We start from the raw sequence: 21,178 nt of genomic DNA on the forward strand, positions 1-21,178 counted from the left end.
ACACAGCGACAGCGACGGGACGTCGCTGCAACGTCACAGAAAATGGTGACGTAGCAGCGACGTCGTTGTCGTTGTCGCTGTGTGTGACACCAGCTTAAGAGCAGTACATTAGACGATATGTTCATATTTTACTACTGGTAATTAATCCCTTCACAGCCTCCCTGCGAAAGTATTCGGCTCCCTTGAATTGTTCAACCTTTTCCCACATTTCAGGCTTCAAACATAAAGATAAAAATGTTAATGTTATGGTGAAGAATCAACAACAAGTAGGACACAATTGTGAAGTGAAGTTGAATGAAATTTATTGCTTATTTTAAACTTTTAAAAAAAAAATAAACTGAAAAGTGGGGCATGCAATATTATTCAGTCCCTTTAAGTTAAAACTTTGTAGCACCACCTTTTGCTGCGATTACAGCTTCAAGTCGCTTGTGGTATGTCTATCAGTATTACACATCGAGAGACTGAAATTCTTGCCCATTCTTCCTTTGCAAACCGCTCCAGCTGAGTGAGGTTGGCTAGAGAGCGTTTGTGAACAGCAGTTTTCAGCTCTTTCCACAGATTTCTGATTGGATTCAGGTATGGTCTTTGACTTGGCCATTCTAACACCTGTATACGTTTATTTGTGAACCATTCCATTGTAGATTTTGCTTTATGTTTGAAATCATTGACTTTTTTGCAGACTCCAACAGGTTTTCTTCAAGAATGGTCCTGTATTTGGATCCATCCATCTTCCCAGCAATTTTAATCATCTTCCCTGTCCCTGCTGAAGAAAAGCAGGCCAAAACCATGATGCTGCCACCACCATGTTTGACAGTACGGATGGTGTGTTCAGGGTGACGAGTTGTGTTGCTTTTACGCCAAACATATCGTTTGGCATTGTACCCAAATAGTTCGATTTTGGTTTCATCTGACCAGAGCACCTTCTTCCACATGTTTGGTGTGTCTCCCAGGTGGCTTGTGGCAAATTTTAAACAACACTTTTTATGGATATCTTTGAGAAATGGCTTTCTTCTTGCCAGTCTTCCATAAAGGCTAGATTTGTGAAATGTACGACTGATTGTTGTCCTATGGACAGACTCTCCCACCTCAGCTGTGGATCTCTGCAGTTCATCCAGAGTGATCGTGGGCCTCTTGGCTGCATCTCTGATCAGTCTTCTCCTTGTTTGAGATGAAAGTTTGGATGGACGGCCGGGTCTTGGTAGATTTGCAGTGGTATGATAGTCCTTCCATTTAAATATGATCGCTTGCACAGTGCTCCTTGGGACATTTAAAGTTTTGGAAATCTTTTTGTAACAAAATCCGGCTTTAAACTTCTCCACAACAGTATCAGTGACCTGCCTGTTGTGTTCCTTGGTCTTCATGAGGCTCTCTGCTCTTTTAAACAGAACACAGACTATCACAGAGCAGGTGCATTTATACGGAGACTTGATTACACGCAGGTGGATTATAATTTATCATCATCAGTCATTTAGGACAACATTGGATCATTCAGAGATCCTCAATGAACTTCTGGAGTGAGTTTGTTGCACTGAAAGTAAAGGGGACTAATAATATTGCACGCCCAAATTTCCAGGGGTTTTGGGTTTTGTTTTTTTTTTTTTAAACAATTTAAAATAATAAAATTTTGTTCAACTTCACAATTGTGTCCCACTTGTTGATTCTTCACCATAACATTAAAATGTTTATCTTTATGTTTGAAGCCTGAAATGTGGGAAAAGGTTGAAAAATTCAAGGGAGCTGAATACTTTCGGAAGGTACTGCAAATATATGTTTCAATGGCGAAAGCAGTGTATGAAGCAGGCACATGTCACACAAAAAAAATAAAATAAACCTCACCCCTACAACCAAAGACAACCTGTAAGTTTGGTACTGCTGTATTTGTGTTGACTTGAAGAATCATATTTCCAAGTCCATTTTACAGCCCAATGAAAGCCCTAAAAAACAAACAATAGCTTCCCACGTGCGCACACACAATGTGGAATTTTTCACCCATTTTTCAGTACATCAAATGGAAATTTTAACGGGGTCATTGAAAATAAGTTACAATGGAAACACAAAAGTGCAGGAAGAGGAGGATTAAATAAAATGAAAAAACACTTACCAGGATGGGTTTGATCAATTAAGAATTAGTTATTATAGCTGCCATACATCCTTACTTATGCATGTAAATCAATTAATTTAGCTTTGGATGGCCAATTTAAATGGGGTGAATGTGTTAATGGCTACTTACCCGTTTGTGCTGCTTGGCTAGCCGTTGCTTAGCATCCTCCAACTCCTTCTGGATTTTTTGGACATGCTTACTCATTTTTCTAATTGTAGAGTGCAACGTTTCCCATATGTATAGCCTAATAAACATATATACACGTTATTTCTAAAAGACATACTAACAACACTTCTTTTATGAGAAAAAAAGAATTTTGTTTACTTACCGTAAATTCTTTTTCTTATAGTTCCGTATTGGGAGACCCAGACCATGGGTGTTTAGCTTCTGCCTCCGGAGGACACACAAAGTACTACACTTAAAAGTGTAGCTCCTCCCTCTGAGCTGATACACCCCCTGGTGAGCAGACCCAGCCAGTTTAGTGCAAAAGCTGAAGGAGAATAGCCACCCACAAGTAGAACAGAGCAAGAGCCGGAACAACTGGAGACTCTGTCCACGACAACAGCCGGTGAGAACACGCGGAACAAGAAAATTGCCAACAGGCAACAGGGAGGGTCCTGGGTCTCCCAATACGGAACTATAAGAAAAAGAATTTACGGTAAGTAAACAAAATTCTCTTTTTCTTTATCGTTCCTTTGGGAGACCCAGACCATGGGACGTTCCAAAGCAGTCCCTGGGTGGGAAATAAACAGAAAGAACTAAGAAGTAGGCAGAACCTAACTTCACAAATGGGCGACAGCCGCCTGAAGGATGCGTCTGCCCAAGCTCGCATCTGCCGAAGCATGAGCATGCACTTGGTAGTGCTTCGAAAAGGTATGCAGGCTAGTCCAAGTGGCAGCCTGACAGACTTGTTGAGCCGTAGCCTGGTGCCTAAAAGCCCAAGAGGCACAGACAGCTCTGGTCGAATGTGCCTTGATCCCCGGCGGGGGAGGCACCCGAGTACTCTGGTAGGCGTCCGAAATGGTCGATCTAATCCAACGGGCTAAGGTCGGCTTAGAAGCAGAGAGGCCCTTGCGCCGACCTGTGGTTAGCACAAAAAGAGAAGTGCACCGCCTAAGCGCAGCGGTGCGAGACACATAGATCCGGAGAGCACGCACCAGATCCAGAGTATGCAACGCTTTTTCAAAGCGATGAACAGGAGCCGGACAAAAGGAAGGTAGGGTAATGTCCTGGTTAAAGTGGAAAGGAGAGACCACCTTAGGAAGAAAGTCCGGAGTCGGACGGAGAACCACCTTGTCTTGATGAAAAACCAAAAAAGGTGACTCCGAAGAGAGCGCAGCCAAATCAGAGACTCTCCTGAGGGAAGTTATGGCCACCAGAAAGGCCACTTTCTGTGAAAGACGATACAAAGAAACTTCCCTAAGAGGCTCAAAGGGGGGTTTCTGCAAAACCGTGAGAACCAAATTAAGGTCCCAGGGATCCAAGGGCCGCCGGTAAGGCGGAATGATGTGAGACGCGCCCTGCATGAAGGTGCGGACCTGAGCCAGCCGAGCGAGACGCCGCTGGAACAGAACTGACAGAGCTGAGACTTGTCCCTTGAGAGAGTTGAGGGACAGTCCTAGCTGCAGACCGGACTGTAGAAAAGACAGAAGGGTCGGCAAGGAGAAAGGCTAAGGAGGATGGTCGGTAGAACGACACCAGGACAGGAAAATTCTCCAAGTCCTGTGATAGATCTTAGCGGAGGAAGACTTACGGGCCCGAGTCATAGTGGAGATGACTTCAGGAGGAATACCAGAAGCCGTCAAAATCCAGGACTCAAGAGCCACGCCGTCAATTTGAGAGCCGCAGAATTCAGGCGGAAAAACGGACCTTGCGAGAGTAGGTCTGGACGGTCCGGGAGATGCCACGGCATCTCTACGGACAGATGGAGCAGGTCTGGATACCAAGCTCGCCTGGGCCAGTCCGTTGCAATGAGGATGACTCGACGGCCCTCTATTCTGATCTTGCACAGGACTCTGGGCAAGAGAGCTAGAGGGGGAAACACGTAGGACAGACGAAACTGGGACCAGTCTTGAACCAGAGCGTCCGCGGCGAATGCCTGAGGATCGTGGGAGCGAGCCACGTAAACAGGAACTTTGTTGTTGTGACGGGATGCCATTAGGTCCACGTCCGGAGTGCCCCATTTGCGGCAGATTGACTGAAACACTGCCGGGTGAAGGGACCACTCGCCACCGTCCACGGTTTGACGGCTGAGATAATCTGCCTCCCAGTTTTCCACGCCTGGGATGTGGACTGCGGATATGGTGGACTTGGAGTCCTCCGCCCATTGAAGAATGCGTTGTACCTCCAACATTGCCAGGCGGCTGCGTGTCCCGCCTTGGTGATTGATGTAGGCAACCGTTGTCGCGTTGTCTGACTGGACTCGAATGTGCCTGCCCGCCAACAGGTGGTGAAAAGCTAGGAGAGCTAGAAGCACGGCTCTGGTTTCCAGCACATTGATTGAAATGGCTGACTCGGACAGAGTCCAAGTGCCCTGCGCTCTGTGGTGGAGACATACCGCTCCCCAGCCGGATAGACTGGCATCCGTGGTGAGGATCACCCAGGACGGGGCCAGGAAGGAGCGCCCCTGGGACTGAGAGAGGGGCCAAAGCCACCACTGAAGAGAGCTCCTGGTCTGTGGTGACAGAGCCACTAACCTGTGTAAGGAGGAAGGCCGCTTGTCCCAACAGCGGAGAATGTCCAGCTGCAGGGGGCGCAGATGGAACTGGGCAAAGGGGACAGCCTCTATTGACGCCACCATTTGACCCAGCACCTGCATCAGACGCCTGAGGGTAAAACGGCGGGGCCTGAGCAGAGAGCGCACCGCCAGTTGGAGGGACTGCTGTTTGACTAAGGGCAACTTCACAAGTGCCGGCAAAGTCTCGAACTGCATCCCTAGGTACGTGAGGCTCTGGGTCGGAGTCAGAGTGGATTTGGGCAGATTGACCAGCCACCCGAATTGGGCTAGAGTGGCGAGAGTGAGCGAGACACTCCGCTGACAGTCTGCGCAGGATGAAGCCTTGACTAGAAGGTCGTCCAGGTAAGGAATCACTTCCAACCCCTGTAGGTGCAGAACCGCAATCACTGCTGCCATGACCTTGGTGAATACCCGAGGGGCTGTGGCCAACCCGAAGGGGAGAGCCACAAATTGGAAATGATTTTCTCCGATTGCAAAACGTAGCCAACACTGGTGTGAAACTGCAATTGGCACATGCAGATAGGCATCTCTGATGTCGATGGATGCCAGGAAATCCCCTTGGGTCATTGAGGCAATGACTGATCGCAGAGACTCCATGCGAAAGTGCCACACCTGAACATGCTTGTTGAGAAGCTTGAGATCCAGGATGGGCCGGAATGTACCGTCCTTTTTGGGGACTAGGAAGAGATTTGAGTAGAAACCTCTGAACCGTTCCCGGGCGGGAACCGGTACAATTACTCCATTGGCCTGCAAGGATGCCACGGCCTGTGAGAAGGCGGCGGCCTTGGAGCAGGGGGGAGTTGAGAGAAAAAAATCTGTTTGGCGGTCTGGAAGAGAATTCTATCCTGTAGCCGTGGGAGATGATATCTCTCACCCACTGATCGGAAACGTGTTGAAACCAAGCGTCGCCAAAGTGGGAGAGCCTGCTACCGACTAATGACGTTGCTGGAGCGGGCAGATAGTCACGAGGAGGCTGCCTTAGTGGCAGCACCTCCTGCGGTCTTCTGTGGACGCGCTTTTGGGCGCCAGTTGGATTTCTGGTCCTTGGCTGAGTTAGTGGACGAGGCCGAGGGCTTAGAGGACGACCAGTTGGAGGAACGAAAGGAGCGAAACCTCGACTGATTCCTACCCTGGGCAGGTTTCCTGGCTTTGGTTTGTGGCATGGAAGTACTCTTCCCGCCAGTAGCTTCCTTAATAATTTCATCCAGCTGTTCTCCGAACAGCCGGGACCCAGCAAAAGGGAGCCCAGCAAGGTACTTCTTTGAAGAAGCATCTGCCTTCCACTCTCGAAGCCACAAGATCCTGCGGATAGCGAGGGAATTAGCCGAAGCCACCGCAGTGCGGTGAGAAGCCTCCAGCATGGCAGACATGGCATAAGAAGAAAAAGCTGAAGCTTGGGAAGTCAAGGCAACCATTTCGGGCATAGATTCCCTTGGTGAGGGAATGCATCTCCTCTAGAGAAGCAGAGATGGCTTTGAGAGCCCACACTGCTGCAAAAGTCGGGGAAAACGAGGCCCCCGCCGCTTCATATACGGATTTAGCCAGAAGGTCAATCTGGCGGTCAGTGGAATCCTTAACCCCTTCTGCCCCCGGGCACTTTCCGTTTTTGTTTTTTGCTCCCCTTCTTCCGAGAGGCGTAACTTTTTTATTTTTCCATCAATCTTGCCATATGAGGGCTTGTTTTTTGCGGGTCGAGTTGTACTTTTAAATGAAACCATAAGTTTTACCATATAGTGTACTGGAAAACGGCAAAAAAATTCCAAGTGCGGAAAAATTGCAAAAAAAGTGGGATTGTACAATAGTTTTTGGGATATTTTATTCACAGTGTTCACTATATGGTAAAACTGATGTGTGGGTATGATGCCTCAGGTCGGTGCGAGTTTATAGACACCAAACATGTATAGGTTTACTTGTATCTAAGGGGTTAAAAAAAAATTCACAAGCTTGTCCGAAAAACGTGGCACACGTTTTGCGCCATTTTCCAAAACCCGTAGCGTTCTCATTTTTCAGGATCTGAGGCTCAGTGATGGCTTATTTTTTGCGTCTTGACCTGACGTTCTTAACGGTACCATTTTTGCGCAGATGCTACGTTTTGATCGCCTGTTATTGCATTTTGCGCAAAATTTGCGGCGACCAAAAAACGTAATTTTGGCGTTTGGAATTTTTTTGCCGCTACGCCGTTTACTGATCAGATTCATTGATTTTATATTTTGATAGATCGGGCATTTCTGAACGCGGCGATACCAAATATGTATTTTTTATTTTTTTAACCCTTTAATTTTCAATGGGTTGAAAGGGGGGTGATTTGAACTTTTAGGTTTTTTTATTTTTTTTAATTTTTTAAAACTTCTTTTTTAACTTTTTTTTTTTATTTTACTAGTCCCCCTAGAGGGCTATTGCGATCAGCAATCCGATCGCTTTGCACAATCTGCAGATCTCAGCTACAGAGCTGAGAACTGCAGATTTGCTGCTTCACTTTCAATGCCGGCTGTATTCCGGCATTGAGAGGAAGTGACTCATGTTAGCCACAGGCGTCATCACATGACCCTGTGCTACCATGGCAACCGCCGAAAGTCACGTGATCATGTCACGTGACTTCCGGCGGGGGCGGGGTAAGTCACTGTCATGGTGGCGCCCATATACATATCGCTGCCAAGACTTTGGCAGCGAAATGTAAGGGGTTAATGGCCGCGGGTGGAAGCGATTCCACCCGCGGCTAGCAGGCACACATATCAGCTGTTGATAACAGCTGATATGTGCGCGTCTCGCCGCCGCCTGCCAGCGGCAGGGGGCGGGGCTTACCGGAACACGATCCATGACGTATCTAGTACGTCATGGGTCGTTAAGGGGTTAAGGGAGGTGCCATCAGCCACCGACACAACGGTCCGGGCTGAGAGCCTAGACACCGGGGGATCTACCTTTGGGGACTGAGCCCACTCCTTGACCACCTCAGGTGGAAAGGGAAAACGGTCATCAGTGCCACGCTTTGGGAAGCGTTTGTCAGGACAGGCCCTGGGCTTGGTCACAGCGGCCTGAAAACTGGAGTGGTTAAAGAACACACTCTTTGCCCTCTTAGGCGAGGTAAACTGGTGCTTTTCTGCCAGAGAGGGTTGCTCCTCTGATACTGGCGGATTGAGATCCAGTACAGAATTAATGGAAGCAATCAAGTCACTAAGATCTGAGTCACTTTCGGACAGATCAATGGGGCACATGGAGTTAGCCTCTGAGCCCCCTGTAAAGGCATCCTCCTCATCCTGCGAGTCCGCTCTTGAATCAGAGCCGCGGGGGGAGGAGGAGGGAGAGGGAGCCCTGCGTCTCTTCTTAGGAGGACGGGGTCTGGGACCTGATGATGAATCCTCTGTGAGCTCCGGTCCTGAGAGAGCCCTAGCAGCAGAGGCACCCTGTGAGGGGGGCTGATGCATATTCAGCAAAGTCTTGGACAGAAGTCCCATGGACTCAGCTAAAGACTGGGAGATAGACCTAGAAAAGGATTCTACCCAAGCCGGGGGCTCAGCCACAGGAGCAGGAGCAGCCTGAGAGACCACTGGGGGGGAGACTCCAGGCAGAGGCACCGCCAAGGTAGAGCAGGCATCACAATGTGGATAGGTGCTCGGTTCAGGCAGCAGGAGCTTACATGCAGCGCATACAGAGTAAAGCTTTGGAGCCTTGCTCCTCGTGTGAGACATGCTGTTGGAGTGGGGGCTCTGCCAGAGAATGAACCCCAGAGAGTATATACAGGGGTCCACAACCAGAGACCGGTTGTGGCTTACCAGACCGCTGTGCTGTGCAGAGCGGTGTTGTGTGCCCTCCAGATCCCGAAGTCCGGACCCCCAAACACAGCACCTCAGCAGGGATGCAGAACGCAGACCAGCGCTGAGTGAACTTCTGAGAAAATGGCTGCTGGAGCGAAGAGAGGGGGCGGGACTTGCATGAAGAGCGGGATCTGGAGGGCCATAGGGACCTACAGGGGAGGAGACACGCACAGCAGTGGGGACTGTCCCTCCCCTGTGCAGAACGGCCGCCGGGAGGAGCCGCGCTGTCCCTCTGCATGAGTGACATGCGAGGGCAGTGAAATGAAACTAGGCCTCCGGCAAAGCCGGGGCCTAAATTTGAGCGGCGAGGCCGACGCGCAGGCACCATCGGCGCGGTTCTCTGGCGACAGCCAGAGAACCCGCCGGAAATGTCAGGAAATACAGTAAGCACACTCTCCCCAAACAATAAAGCACAGGGACCCCCAAATATAAACGTCTCAGGTACTTAGCTGCTGAGACGCAGGGCCATGTCCCTGGGGATGAGTGCTCCGGTCCAGCAGGGTCCTGAAGGGCTGCGGATGGAGACCGGTCTCCTGCCAGGCATGGAGACCGTGTGGCTCCCACTTCAAGCCAGAGCCCAGGAGGGATGGTGAAGGAGCACGGCATGTAAGGCTCCAGCCTAGGAAATCAACCTTACAACACCGCCGACACAGTGGGGTGAGAAGGAACATGCCGGGGGTCCAGACGTGGACCCGCAGTTCTTCAAACTCATTCCAAAAGGAAAAAATCATATGAGAATGCATGTGTGGATGTATGCCTCCTGAACACAAAGCGATAAACTGGCTGGGTCTGCTCACCAGGGGGTGTATAAGCTCAGAGGGAGGAGCTACACTTTTAAGTGTAGTACTTTGTGTGTCCTCCGGAGGCAGAAGCTAAACACCCATGGTCTGGGTCTCCCAAAGGAATGATAAAGAAATCACTATTATAGTCCATGCTTTACCCATCTACTTATGATGCTATTCTGTAGCAGAAGACTATATATACATAATGCAGCTAAAAGTATGTTGACATCTGATTCACATTCATCTGTGTTTCTTAGACCCACATCTGGTAAGAAATGGGTGATTATGTGGACGTTTTCTCTGCTTTGCCACATTAACAGGGAAGACTTCCTTTTAGAATTTAAACCTCTATAAATGAGGTTAAGTGTTCAGCAGATAAAAATAAAATGTATTAAAGGGGTTGTCCACTACTAGGGCAACCCCTTCTCATTCCCCATTTTTGGTCCCATTAAATTAAGCGATCTTATACTTCACTCCAGTGCCGGCGTTGTACCAGCACACTTTCCCAGCGCTCAACGGGAGATTTTGAAACCACAGGAGTCCCGCGCCGAATCACTGCCGGATTCTCCCCCCAACCGTCGGAAGTATAAGTAACAAACAGGATGATTACTTGTACGAGGGCTAACTGACCAGCCATTTTTTTTCTCATGCCAATTCAGTTAAAAAAAAAAAAAAAAGCACCATGCGGTCAGTGGCAGCGCGTATAATTGGGCGACACGCATCCATTCAAGTGCATGCAAACAGACTGCACTCAGATGTAATTTAAGTGCACTGATTTACAGTGACACAGACAATGGAGAAATTAAGTTCTCCACAACTGTGATGATTCCCTCATGAGAGAGGATCTAGGTCACAGTAAACCAACACTCAGCTCAAACTCTAAACCAGAGTGTCATTACCATAAACAATCTGATTTCCTCAGAAGAGGAATTCAGAGCTCGTGTAAGCAAAGCCTTGGTTGTATCCCCCACAAATATGATCGTTATGAAGACTGGCCAAGAAGACGGAAATTCTTGAAAAAAAAATATCTTACGTCATCCCACTTGCAGTTTGCAAAAAGCCATGTATAGGACACAGATGAGCCCAAAGAAGAACTTTTTAGGCCAAACACAAACCTCTGTAGGTTGCCTAAAAAATAAGGCGGGGCTAGGTGCCCGGAATATGCAATTTTAAAGAAGGATTTTAATGTGTTAATAAAGTCTCGAAAAATTTTAAAAGAACTGACTGGTGTTGTGCGGGATTTCTTCATCTTTTTGTGCATTGAATTGTGGACACCAGCCACTTCATCCTGGCACCTGTGGATCCAGATCACTGAGTAGTGAGCTTGCTAAATCCCCTATTGATTATGTAAAACTAACACTGCATATCACCAGAAGAAGGGAATTTTGTTACTTACCGTAAATTCCTTTTCTTCTAGCTCCTATTGGGAGACCCAGACGATTGGGTGTATAGCTACTGCCTCCGGAGGCCACACAAAGCATTACACTAAAAAGTGTAAGGCCCCTCCCCTTCTGGCTATACACCCCCAGTGGGATCACTGGCTCACCAGTTTTAGTGCAAAAGCAAGAAGGAGGAAAGCCAATAACTGGTTAAACAAATTCACTCCGAGTAACATCGGAGAACTGAAAAACCGTTCAACATGAACAACATGTGTACCCGAAAAAACCCAAAAATCCCAAAGGACAACAGGGCGGGTGCTGGGTCTCCCAATAGGAGCTAGAAGAAAAGGAATTTACGGTAAGTAACAAAATTCCCTTCTTCTTCGTCGCTCCATTGGGAGACCCAGACGATTGGGACGTCCAAAAGCTGTCCCTGGGTGGGTAAATTAATACCTCAAGTTAGAGCTGCAAAACAGCTCTCCCCTACGAGGAGGCAACCGCCGCCTGCAGGACTCTTCTACCTAGGCTGGCGTCTGCCGAAGCATAGGTATGCACCTGATAATGTTTGGTGAAAGTGTGCAGACTCGACCAGGTAGCTGCCTGGCACACCTGTTGAGCCGTAGCCTGGTGTCGTAATGCCCAGGACGCACCCACGGCTCTGGTAGAATGGGCCTTCAGCCCTGATGGAACCGGAAGCCCAGCAGAACGGTAGGCTTCAAGAATTGGTTCTTTGATCCATCGAGCCAGGGTGGCCTTGGAAGCCTGCGACCCTTTGCGCTTACCAGCGACAAGGACAAAGAGTGCATCGGAACGGCGCAGGGGCGCCGTGCGGGAAATGTAGATTCTGAGTGCTCTCACCAGATCTAACAAATGTAAATTCATCTCATACCGATGAACTGCATGAGGACAAAAAGAAGGCAAAGAGATATCCTGATTAAGATGAAAAGAGGATACCACCTTCGGGAGAAACTCCTGAATGGGGCGCAGCACTACCTTGTCCTGGTGGAAGACCAGGAAAGGAGCCTTGGATGACAGCGCTGCTAGCTCAGACACTCTCCGAAGAGATGTGATCGCTACCAGTAAAGCCACTTTCTGTGATAGTCTAGAAAGTGAAACCTCCCTCAGAGGCTCGAAGGGCGGCTTCTGGAGGGCAACTAGTACCCTGTTCAGATCCCATGGATCTAACGGCCGCTTGTACGGGGGTACAATATGACAAACCCCCTGCAGGAACGTGCGCACCTTAGGAAGCCGTGCTAGACGCTTTTGAAAAAAGCCGGATAGCGCCGAGACTTGCCCTTTAAGGGAGCCGAGCGACAAACCTTTTTCTAACCCAGATTGCAGGAAAGAAAGAAAGGTAGGCAATGCCAAAGGCCAGGGAGACACTCCCTGAGCAGAGCACCAGGATAAGAATATGTTCCACGTTCTGTGGTAGATCTTAGCGGACGTGGGCTTCCTAGCCTGTCTCATGGTGGCAACGACCCCTTGGGATAATCCTGAAGACCCTAGGATCCAGGACTCAATGGCCACACAGTCAGGTTCAGGGCCGCAGAATTCCGATGGAAAAACGGCCCTTGGGACAGTAAGTCTGGTCGGTCTGGTAGTGCCGACGGTTGGCCGACCGTGAGATGCCACAGATCCGGATACCACGCCCTCCTTGGCCAGTCTGGGGCGACGAGTATGACGCGGCTGTAGTCGGATCTGATCTTGCGTAGCACTCTGGGCAAGAGTGCGAGAGGTGGAAACACATAAGGGAGCCGGAACTGCGACCAATCTTGCACTAAGGCGTTTGCCGCCAGAGTTTTGTGATCGCGAGACCGTGCTATGAAGGTTGGGACCTTGTTGATGTGCCTGGACGCCATTAGGTCGACGTCCGGCCTTCCCCAGCGGCTACAGATTTCCTGAAACACGTCCGGGTGAAGGGACCATTCCCCTGCGTCCATGCCCTGGCGGCTGAGGAAGTCTGCTTCCCAGTTTTCTACGCCGGGGTTGTGAACTGCGGATACGGTGGAGGCCGTGGCTTCCACCCACGTCAGAAACCGCCGGACTTCCTGGAAGGCTTGCCGACTGCGTGTCCCTCCTTGGTGATTGATGTATGTCACCGCTGTGGAGTTGTCCGACTGAATTCGGATCTGCTTTCCTTCCAGCCACTGCTGGAAGGCTAGTAGGGCAAGATACACTGCTCTGATTTCCAGAACATGGATCTGAAGGGTGGACTCCTGCTGAGTCCACGTACCCTGAGCCCTGTGGTGGAGAAAAAACTGCTCCCCACCCTGACAGACTCGCGTCTGTCGTGACTACCGCCCAAGACGGTGGTAGGAAGGATCTTCCCTGTGATAATGAGGTGGGAAGAAGCCACCATTGCCGAGAGTCCTTCCGAAAAGGATACTTTCCTGTTCAGGGATGTTGACTTCCCGTCCCATTGGCGGAGAATGTCCCAATAAGAGGACGCAGATGAAACTGCGCAAACGGAACCGCCTCCATTGCCGCCACCATCTTCCCGAGGAAGTGCATGAGGCGTCTTAAGGAGTGCGACTGACCTTGACGGAGAGTCTGCACCCCAGTCTGTAGTGGCCGCTGCTTGTTCAGCGGAAGCTTCACTAGCGCTGACAGGGTATGAAAACTCCATGCCAAGATACGTTAGTGATTGGGTCGGTGACAGGTTTGACTTTGAAAAGTCGATGATCCACCCGAACGTCTGGAGAGTCTCCAGCGCAACATTCAGGCTGAGTTGGCATGCCTCTTGAGAGGGTGCCTTGACAAGTAGATCGTCCAAGTAAGGGATCACAGAGTGTCCCTGTGAGTGCAAGACTGCTACCACTGCCGCCATGACCTTGGTGAACACCCGTGGGGTTGTCGCCAGACCGAATGGCAGAGCTACGAACTGAAGATGGTCGTCTCCCATCACGAAACGTAGAAAACATTGGTGCTCTGTAGCAATCGGCACGTGGAGATAAGCATCTTTGATGTCTATTGATGCTAGGAAATATCCTTGAGACATTGAGGCAATGACGGAGCGGAGGGTTTCATCCGGAACCGCCTGGCCTCCACGTGCTTGTTGAGCAGTTTTAGGTCCAGAACGGAACGGAAAGAGCCATCCTTTTTCGGCACCACAACCAGATTGGAGGAAAACCGTGTCTTGTTCCTGAAGAGGAACAGGGAGTACCACTCCTCATGCCTGCAGAAGAGCATCGGCTCGGTGGTGAGGTGGGGACGTTCTGAAGAATCGAGTCGGAGGACGAGAACAGAACTCTGTCCTGTGCACGTGGGCACAATGTCCCTCACCCACCGGTCTGTGACCTGTGGCAGCTAAATGTCGCCAAAGGCGAGCGAGTCTGCCATCAACCGCGGATGCGGAGAGATGAGAGAGCTGAGAGTCATGAGGAGACCGCCTTGGTAGCGGTTCCTCCGGCTGCCTTCCTTGGGCGTGATTGAGCCCCCGGAAACTGAGCCCCTCTGAGGCTTTTCAGCTCTTCTGGGCGAGGACAATTGGGACCTGCCCGAGCTTGGGAAGGACCGAAACCTCGACTGTCCTTCCAGGACAGCATTAATAGGGTAAGTCGCAATGCAGACATTGCGAGGTTACGGACGCCCCTGCGGCACAAATGTACATATGCTCAAGACCAGCTGTGCAAGAACAGCTGAAAAACTTAGGGTGCCCATACGGCTGTAAATGCCGGAGCAACCGACACGCCGATAGCCTCATAGACAGATTTCAACCAGAGTCCATCTGTCTGGCATCTTTAAGTGAAGTCCCATCTCCACTGCAACTATAGCTCTAGCCGCAAGCCTGGAGATTGGAGAATCCACCTTTGGACCATGGGTCCCGCGCTTGACCACGTCAGGGGGAAAAGGATAACGTGTATCGTTAATACGTTTGGAGAAAACGCTTATCTGGTAAGCGTGGTGTTCCTGGACTGCTTCTCTGAAGTCAGCGTGGCCAGAAAAATACTCAATATACGTTTGAGCTACTGAAATGGGACTTCTCCTGCTGTGAAGCTGACTCCTCCGCAGGGGGAGCTGAGGGAGAAAGATCCAACATTCCATTGATGGACGCTATAGGATCATTCCTTATGGCGTCACCATCCGGTGTATCCGGATTGAGAGCGTTGTCAGGATCAAAGTCCTGATGAGCTACGTCTGCCTCATCATACAGAGCGCCTCCTGGGACCCCCCCCGGGGAACCGATTTTATTCCCAATGAGGGTGGCCAGGGAGCAATGATCCAGATTGCCCATGGCCTGTCCGGACTGCAAGTCTCTATCCCATTGCAACTCCATCCCTGTCCTTGGACAGGGTTGACAGGTGGTTCCTTTGGCCACGTCTAGTAGAGACCCCGGCTGACCAAGTGCTCCAGGGGAGCATTGCACACAATGGGGTTCAGTGCCGTGGAACAGTATCACATGCAGTAACAACAGCATCGAAAGCCTGTGTTGCTTATATGCTGCTGCCGACTAGCCATCTAGGATATAGAGCCAAGAATGGCGACCGTACAATGCAATGTATAGCATACAAGCATAAAGTACAATGAACACTGCAGCACATGCAATACAAGCAGCATAGAAAGCCTGTGCCTTGGCACCCCTGCTTGTCTGCCGCTGTAGACTAGCCATCTAGGGGAATATACAGTGCAATGTATAGCATACAAGCATAATTACAAATGAACGCTGCAACCCCTGCAATACAAGCAGCATAGAAAAAAACCTGTGCCTCAGCACCCTTGCATTTCTGCTGCTGTAGTCTAGTCATTCTAGGCGAAAATAGCCCAGACTAGCGACCGTACAGTGCAGTGTATAGCATACAAGCATAATACACATGAACACTTCAGTACGTGCAATACAAGCAGCATAGAAAGCCTGTGCCGTAGCACCCATGCTTTCCTGCTGCTGATGTGTCGCCATCTAAGAGGGCATATAGCCAAAGATAGCGACCTATGCAGTGTAAGCATAAAATACAAATGGACAACTGCGGTATTTAGTGGGGTCAGCACTTCAGGTGCCGCTTACCGCCCGCCTATAAGCGGGTGTGTGGTCGCCCTAGTCCTGTGCCTGGTTGCCCAGAGTCCGATCTCTCAGCTCGGACTGCAGGAATGGCTGCCGGCGTCTTCTCCAGCTCGTGTGAGTAGGGGCGGGCCGTGGGCGTGCCCCCAAGTCAGAGCGGGAAACCGGCGTCCCACAGTGTCCAGTGAGAGGGCTGGAGCATGTAAATAAGGCTCCAGCCCTCGGCGCTGCTGATTGTACAGCGTCTCTCCCCTACCCTGATTGACAGGGTGGGGGCGGGAACGAAGCGGAGCTAGGCCGCAAAAGCCGGGGACTGGATTTATAAGCGCCGCCGCCGTAAAAGCGCTAAGTCCCCGGCGCACTACAAGTCCCAGCCGCGCCGCCGCTCCCGAGCGTCCGGCGCGGTAGTTCCCCATACATAAAGTCACTCAGCTAGGCTGCAGTGACTGTAACCCTTTACTGTCCCCGGCGCACTAGCACACCCAGCAAGTCTGGAGTGTGCTGTGCCTGTGTGTACGGGGACACAGAGTACCTGAATGGTGCAGGGCCTTGTCCCTGAACGGCACTCCCGCTCCACATCCAGCAGGTTCAATGGGTCTGTGGATGGAGCCCGGCCTCAGGGCTTTGGGGCCGGTAAGATCCCACTTCCTCAGAGCCCCTCAGGGGGATGTGGAAGGAAAACAGCATGTGGGCTCCAGCCGCCGTACCAGCAATAGGTACCTCAACCTTACAAACCACCAGCGGGGTGAGAAGGGAGCATGCTGGGGGCCCTATATGGGCCCACTTTTCTTCCATCCGACATAGTCAGCAGCTACTGCTGACTAAACAGTGGAGCTATGCGTGGATGTCTGACCTCCTTCGCACAAAGCAGAAAACTGGTGAGCCAGTGATCCCACTGGGGGTGTATAGCCAGAAGGGGAGGGGCCTTACACTTTTTAGTGTAGTGCTTTGTGTGGCCTCCGGAGGCAGTAGCTATACACCCAATCGTCTGGGTCTCCCAATGGAGCGACGAAGAAAACACCATCCCTACCAAACATGATGGCAGCATCATGCTGTGAGGAGGCTTTTCAGCAGGGACCAAGAAGCCTGTCAGAGTTGATGGGAAGATGGATGGAGCTAATTACAAGGAAATCTTGGAGAAAAACCTACATGCTGCAGAAGACTTGAGACTGGGGCATAGGTTCTCCTTCCAGCAGGACATTGGCCCTAACTAGGGCTGGGCAAACTGCGTCCAACATCTGGCTGTTCGAGTCTGGCCCGAGGACAGAGACAGCCAAGGGGTTGAGCAAAGTGGCCCGCAGGCGGCACCATGCCCTACTTCACCTCCTGTTTGTCACCGCTATTTGCATCCACTGAATGATTTTTAGTCCTGAAGAAGGAGAAATTACTCTCAAACATACACACAATAAAAATCACCATATCTTGTCTGGATCTTTCCATGGTTGTGCGGCAATAGCCTGTCTTTGCTTCTTTGAGGAATAGCACATCCAATGGACGCAGACTGCGATGAGCACATTGGGGGAAGAACAGTTCCATTGTTTCAGTTTTCCACCAATCAGCACAAGGCACAGCAGATGCGATGACATCACATCGAGGGTGATGTGCAGAGAGTCAGTGCTCTGGAGGTAGGAGCAGACCACTGGGTGGAACATGAGCAAGGGGAGTATGTGGGTTTTTTAATTAATCTGTATGGGATGTTTGTATGTATTTTAGGAGGCTATGTGGGATCACACACTGTATATAGAGGCTATTCCCCCACTTAGGGCTTCTATAGAAAATGTAAGCTATGCAGTCTCATACTATATATGGGGGTTGTGTGAGGGCTCATCCTGCATGTTGGGATCTATGTGAGGGCTCATGCGATATATAGGGGATCTGTGTGTAGCCTCATACGCTATATATTGGAATGTCAGCATACTTCATTCTGCTCAATATTAAGTTATATTAATTGTATGTTAATATTGAGCAGAATTAATTTCAGCCTGTTGGTTCGGCCCTCCACACTGCCCACACTGTGTCCTAAACATACTGCCAGAGCTACAATGAAATTCTTTATATCAAAGAACATTCGTGTGTGTGAATTAGCCAGAGTAACAGTCCAGACCTAAATCCTATTGAGAATCTGTGGTAAGACTTGAAAATTGCTGTTCAGACGCCTTCATCCAATCTCACTAAGCTAAAAGATATTTTGCAAAGAAGAGTGGGTATTCAAAAAAAAAACAAGTGTCTAGACGTGCAAAGTTGATACAGACCTATCCCCCAAAAGACTTGCAGCAGTAATTGCAGCCAAAAGTGGTCCTACAAAAGTATTGACTCAGGGAGACTGAATACAACTGCACATCACAATTTTAATTTTTTTTTTTTCCTAAACATTTGGAAAACCATGCATCACGTTAACTATTTAAAAGATCATTTTGCTTCCTTCTTAATTTTACCTAGTGAAGTCAGGAGATAACTCTGGAGAGAAGATCCAGTTAGCTACAGCAGCACAATCGACAATCTGTGTTCGGATCATTTTATCTACGAGTACTGCAATCATCTGCAGAGAATATGAGAGGTAGGTGGGACAAACAAACATCAACATTACAATAAAAGCCTTTATCTGAACATCGTTATGATGTTGAAGTGTCAAGTCTAAAAGCCCACCTGAGGATGATTTTTCCAGACATCATACACCACCCTCAGAATATGGAGCTTTCCTTCCTCGCTCTCAGAAAGGACTTTAAATACCTCATGAAACCTTTATAAAAATAAAACCGTGCACAGAAATTATACAGGCGAAAGTTATCCAGTTATTATTTAAGTTTCTAGACGTCTAAATTACTTACTTTGCGAGTGCACTAAATGAATGGCTAAAAGATTTGGAGGCCAAATTGAGCAAGGACTGGACAAACACCTCTATTTTCAGTGGGTTAAAGCTCATCCCTTCATCTAAAAAACAAAACGTGTAAATAGGGATTGCCCGGCAAGAAGCTAAGTGGTACAATGAAATGATAGGTAGAGCGTTTATGAAAAGGCCAAAAAAAGAAGACACGCTACCATCATCATCATCTTGGTTTGGGTTTTGCATGTCTTTTAACATACTAAAAACATCTTCGTTGATGGCTTTATTTTTTATGGCATTGGTCAGGTTAATAGCAATAGTATATCCAGGTAGAGAACCTACAGTGGAAACACAAAATGCACAAATCACTGTCATATTTATGGCAGACAGGAAAAAAAAAGAAGTCAGTGGAAACTCAATTTATGACAATTTACTTAAAATTTTGGCTCAATTTAATCTAGGCACATTTTTCTAGACTTTCAATACACTGACGGTACAATAGGAGACATTTTGAAATATAAAGCTTGTAAACTACAAGAATGTATAACATTTTCCATTACAGGGAACCAATTCCCTGCAAAAATGATGTTAACATGCAGATATAAAGGTAATCTAGAGATATAAAAGCATGTAAAGAGAATCTGTCAGCTGCTTTTTGCTACCTCATCAGAGAGCAGCATGATATGGGACTCTCTATAGAGATTTGTACATTGACAGTGAGGAGTCAAAGGAGGGGGCGTGGCGGACAGACGTGTACATGACATTGTAGTCCAAGTAATGATAAGTCCTGCTGCTTAAACAAGGCAGGCATCCCTGAATTCTCTTTCTAAACCCTTACAAAATGCAGTCTTCAGCTTACATTGCAAAAAAAAAAAAAAATGCTGACAGATTTCACTTTAAATCATGCCTGCCTATTTTAGTAGAACAGCTGCTCCATTCTAATCATCAGGGAGGTGCAAAAAGATATTACACTCATTGATCACGACATAACCAGTCACTAGATTCCTTCTGCCCAAATCACAACCTGGCTGCACAAAAACAGCTTGAAAAGCCAGCCGGGCGCTATAAGAGGGAAATAGTCATGTGCAGCCATCAGCCTTCTTCTGCCAATACCGTTACTTGATTGACACATCTTTGCTCATCTATAGTCCCCAGCCAGCTTCAAACTAACTTCTCCGATATGGTTTAGATTCATACTGCCTGTAGTTGAGTCAACATAAAATCTTGTGACCAATTATCTTTAAAATACTATTCACCCACAGATTACCACTATATCTGCAGGTAAGCAGCGGCAATATTATATAATATATAATATATATATATAATATATATATATATATATATATATATATATATATATATATATATATATATATATATATATATACACACACAGTGCCTACAAGTAGTATTCAACCCCCTGCAGATTTAGCAGGTTTGATAAGATGCAAATAAGTTAGAGCCTGCAAACTTCAAACAAGAGCAGGATTTATTAACAGATGCATAAATCTTACAAACCAACAAGTTATGTTGCTCAGTTAAATTTTAATTAATTTTCAGCATAAAAGTGTGGGTCAATTATTCAACCCCTAGGTTTAATATTTTGTGGAATAACCCTTGTTTTCAATTACAGCTAATAATCGTCTTTTATAAGACCTGATCAGGCCGGCACAGGTCTCTGGAGTTATCTTGGCCCACTCCTCCATGCAGATCTTCTCCAAGTTATCTAGGTTCTTTGGGTGTCTCATGTGGACTTTAATCTTGAGCTCCTTCCACAAGTTTTCAATTGGGTTAAGGTCAGGAGAATGACTAGGCCACTGCAACATCTTGATTTTTTCCCTCTTGAACCAGGCCTTGGTTTTCTTGGCTGTGTGCTTTGGGTCGTTGTCTTGTTGGAAGATGAAATGATGACCCATCTTAAGATCCTTGACGGAGGAGCGGAGGTTCTTGGCCAAAATCTCCAGGTAGGCCGTGCTATCCATCTTCCCATGGATGCGGACTAGATGGCCAGGCCCCTTGGCTGAGAAACAGCCCCACAGCATGATGCTGCCACCACCATGCTTGACTGTAGGGATGGTATTCTTGGGGTCGTATGCAGTGCCATCCAGTCTCCAAAAGTCACATGTGTGGTTGGCACCAAAGATCTCGATCTCTGTCTCATCAGACCAGAGAACCTTGAACCAGTCTGTCTCAGAGTCCTCCAAGTGATCATGAGCAAACTGTAGACGAGCCTTGACATGACGCTTTGAAAGTAAAAGGTACCTTACGGGCTCGTCTGGAACAGAGACCATTGCGGTGGAGTACGTTACTTATGGTATTGACTGAAACCAATGTCCCCACTGCCATGAGATCTTCCCGGAGCTCCTTCCTTGTTGTCCTTGGGTTAGCCTTGACTCTTCGGACAAGCCTGGCCTCGGCACGGGTGGAAACTTTCAAAGGCTGTCCAGGCCGTGGAAGGCTAACAGTAGTTCCATAAGCCTTCCACTTCCGGATGATGCTCCCAACAGTGGAGACAGGTAGGCTCAACTCCTTGGAAAGGGTTTTGTA

At 48.6% G+C, this 21,178-nt stretch overlaps 1 protein-coding gene across 1 annotated transcript in view; it reads right to left on the reverse strand.

The window, feature by feature from the left end:
• The window catches only part of NCBP1 (nuclear cap binding protein subunit 1), a 191,436-nt gene that overhangs the window by 4,447 nt on the left and 165,811 nt on the right, over nucleotides 1-21,178 (reverse strand). The window contains exons 16-20 of the mRNA XM_075316096.1: nucleotides 18,847-18,969; nucleotides 18,636-18,738; nucleotides 18,454-18,547; nucleotides 18,243-18,346; nucleotides 2,231-2,345 (exon numbers count right to left, since the gene is read on the reverse strand). Of these exons, the coding sequence (XP_075172211.1) occupies nucleotides 2,231-2,345; nucleotides 18,243-18,346; nucleotides 18,454-18,547; nucleotides 18,636-18,738; nucleotides 18,847-18,969 (539 nt within the window). The remainder of the gene's footprint in view (nucleotides 1-2,230; nucleotides 2,346-18,242; nucleotides 18,347-18,453; nucleotides 18,548-18,635; nucleotides 18,739-18,846; nucleotides 18,970-21,178) is intronic.

This window comes from Anomaloglossus baeobatrachus, chromosome 1 (genome assembly GCF_048569485.1).
Source record: "Anomaloglossus baeobatrachus isolate aAnoBae1 chromosome 1, aAnoBae1.hap1, whole genome shotgun sequence".
Lineage (NCBI taxonomy): Eukaryota > Metazoa > Chordata > Amphibia > Anura > Aromobatidae > Anomaloglossus > Anomaloglossus baeobatrachus.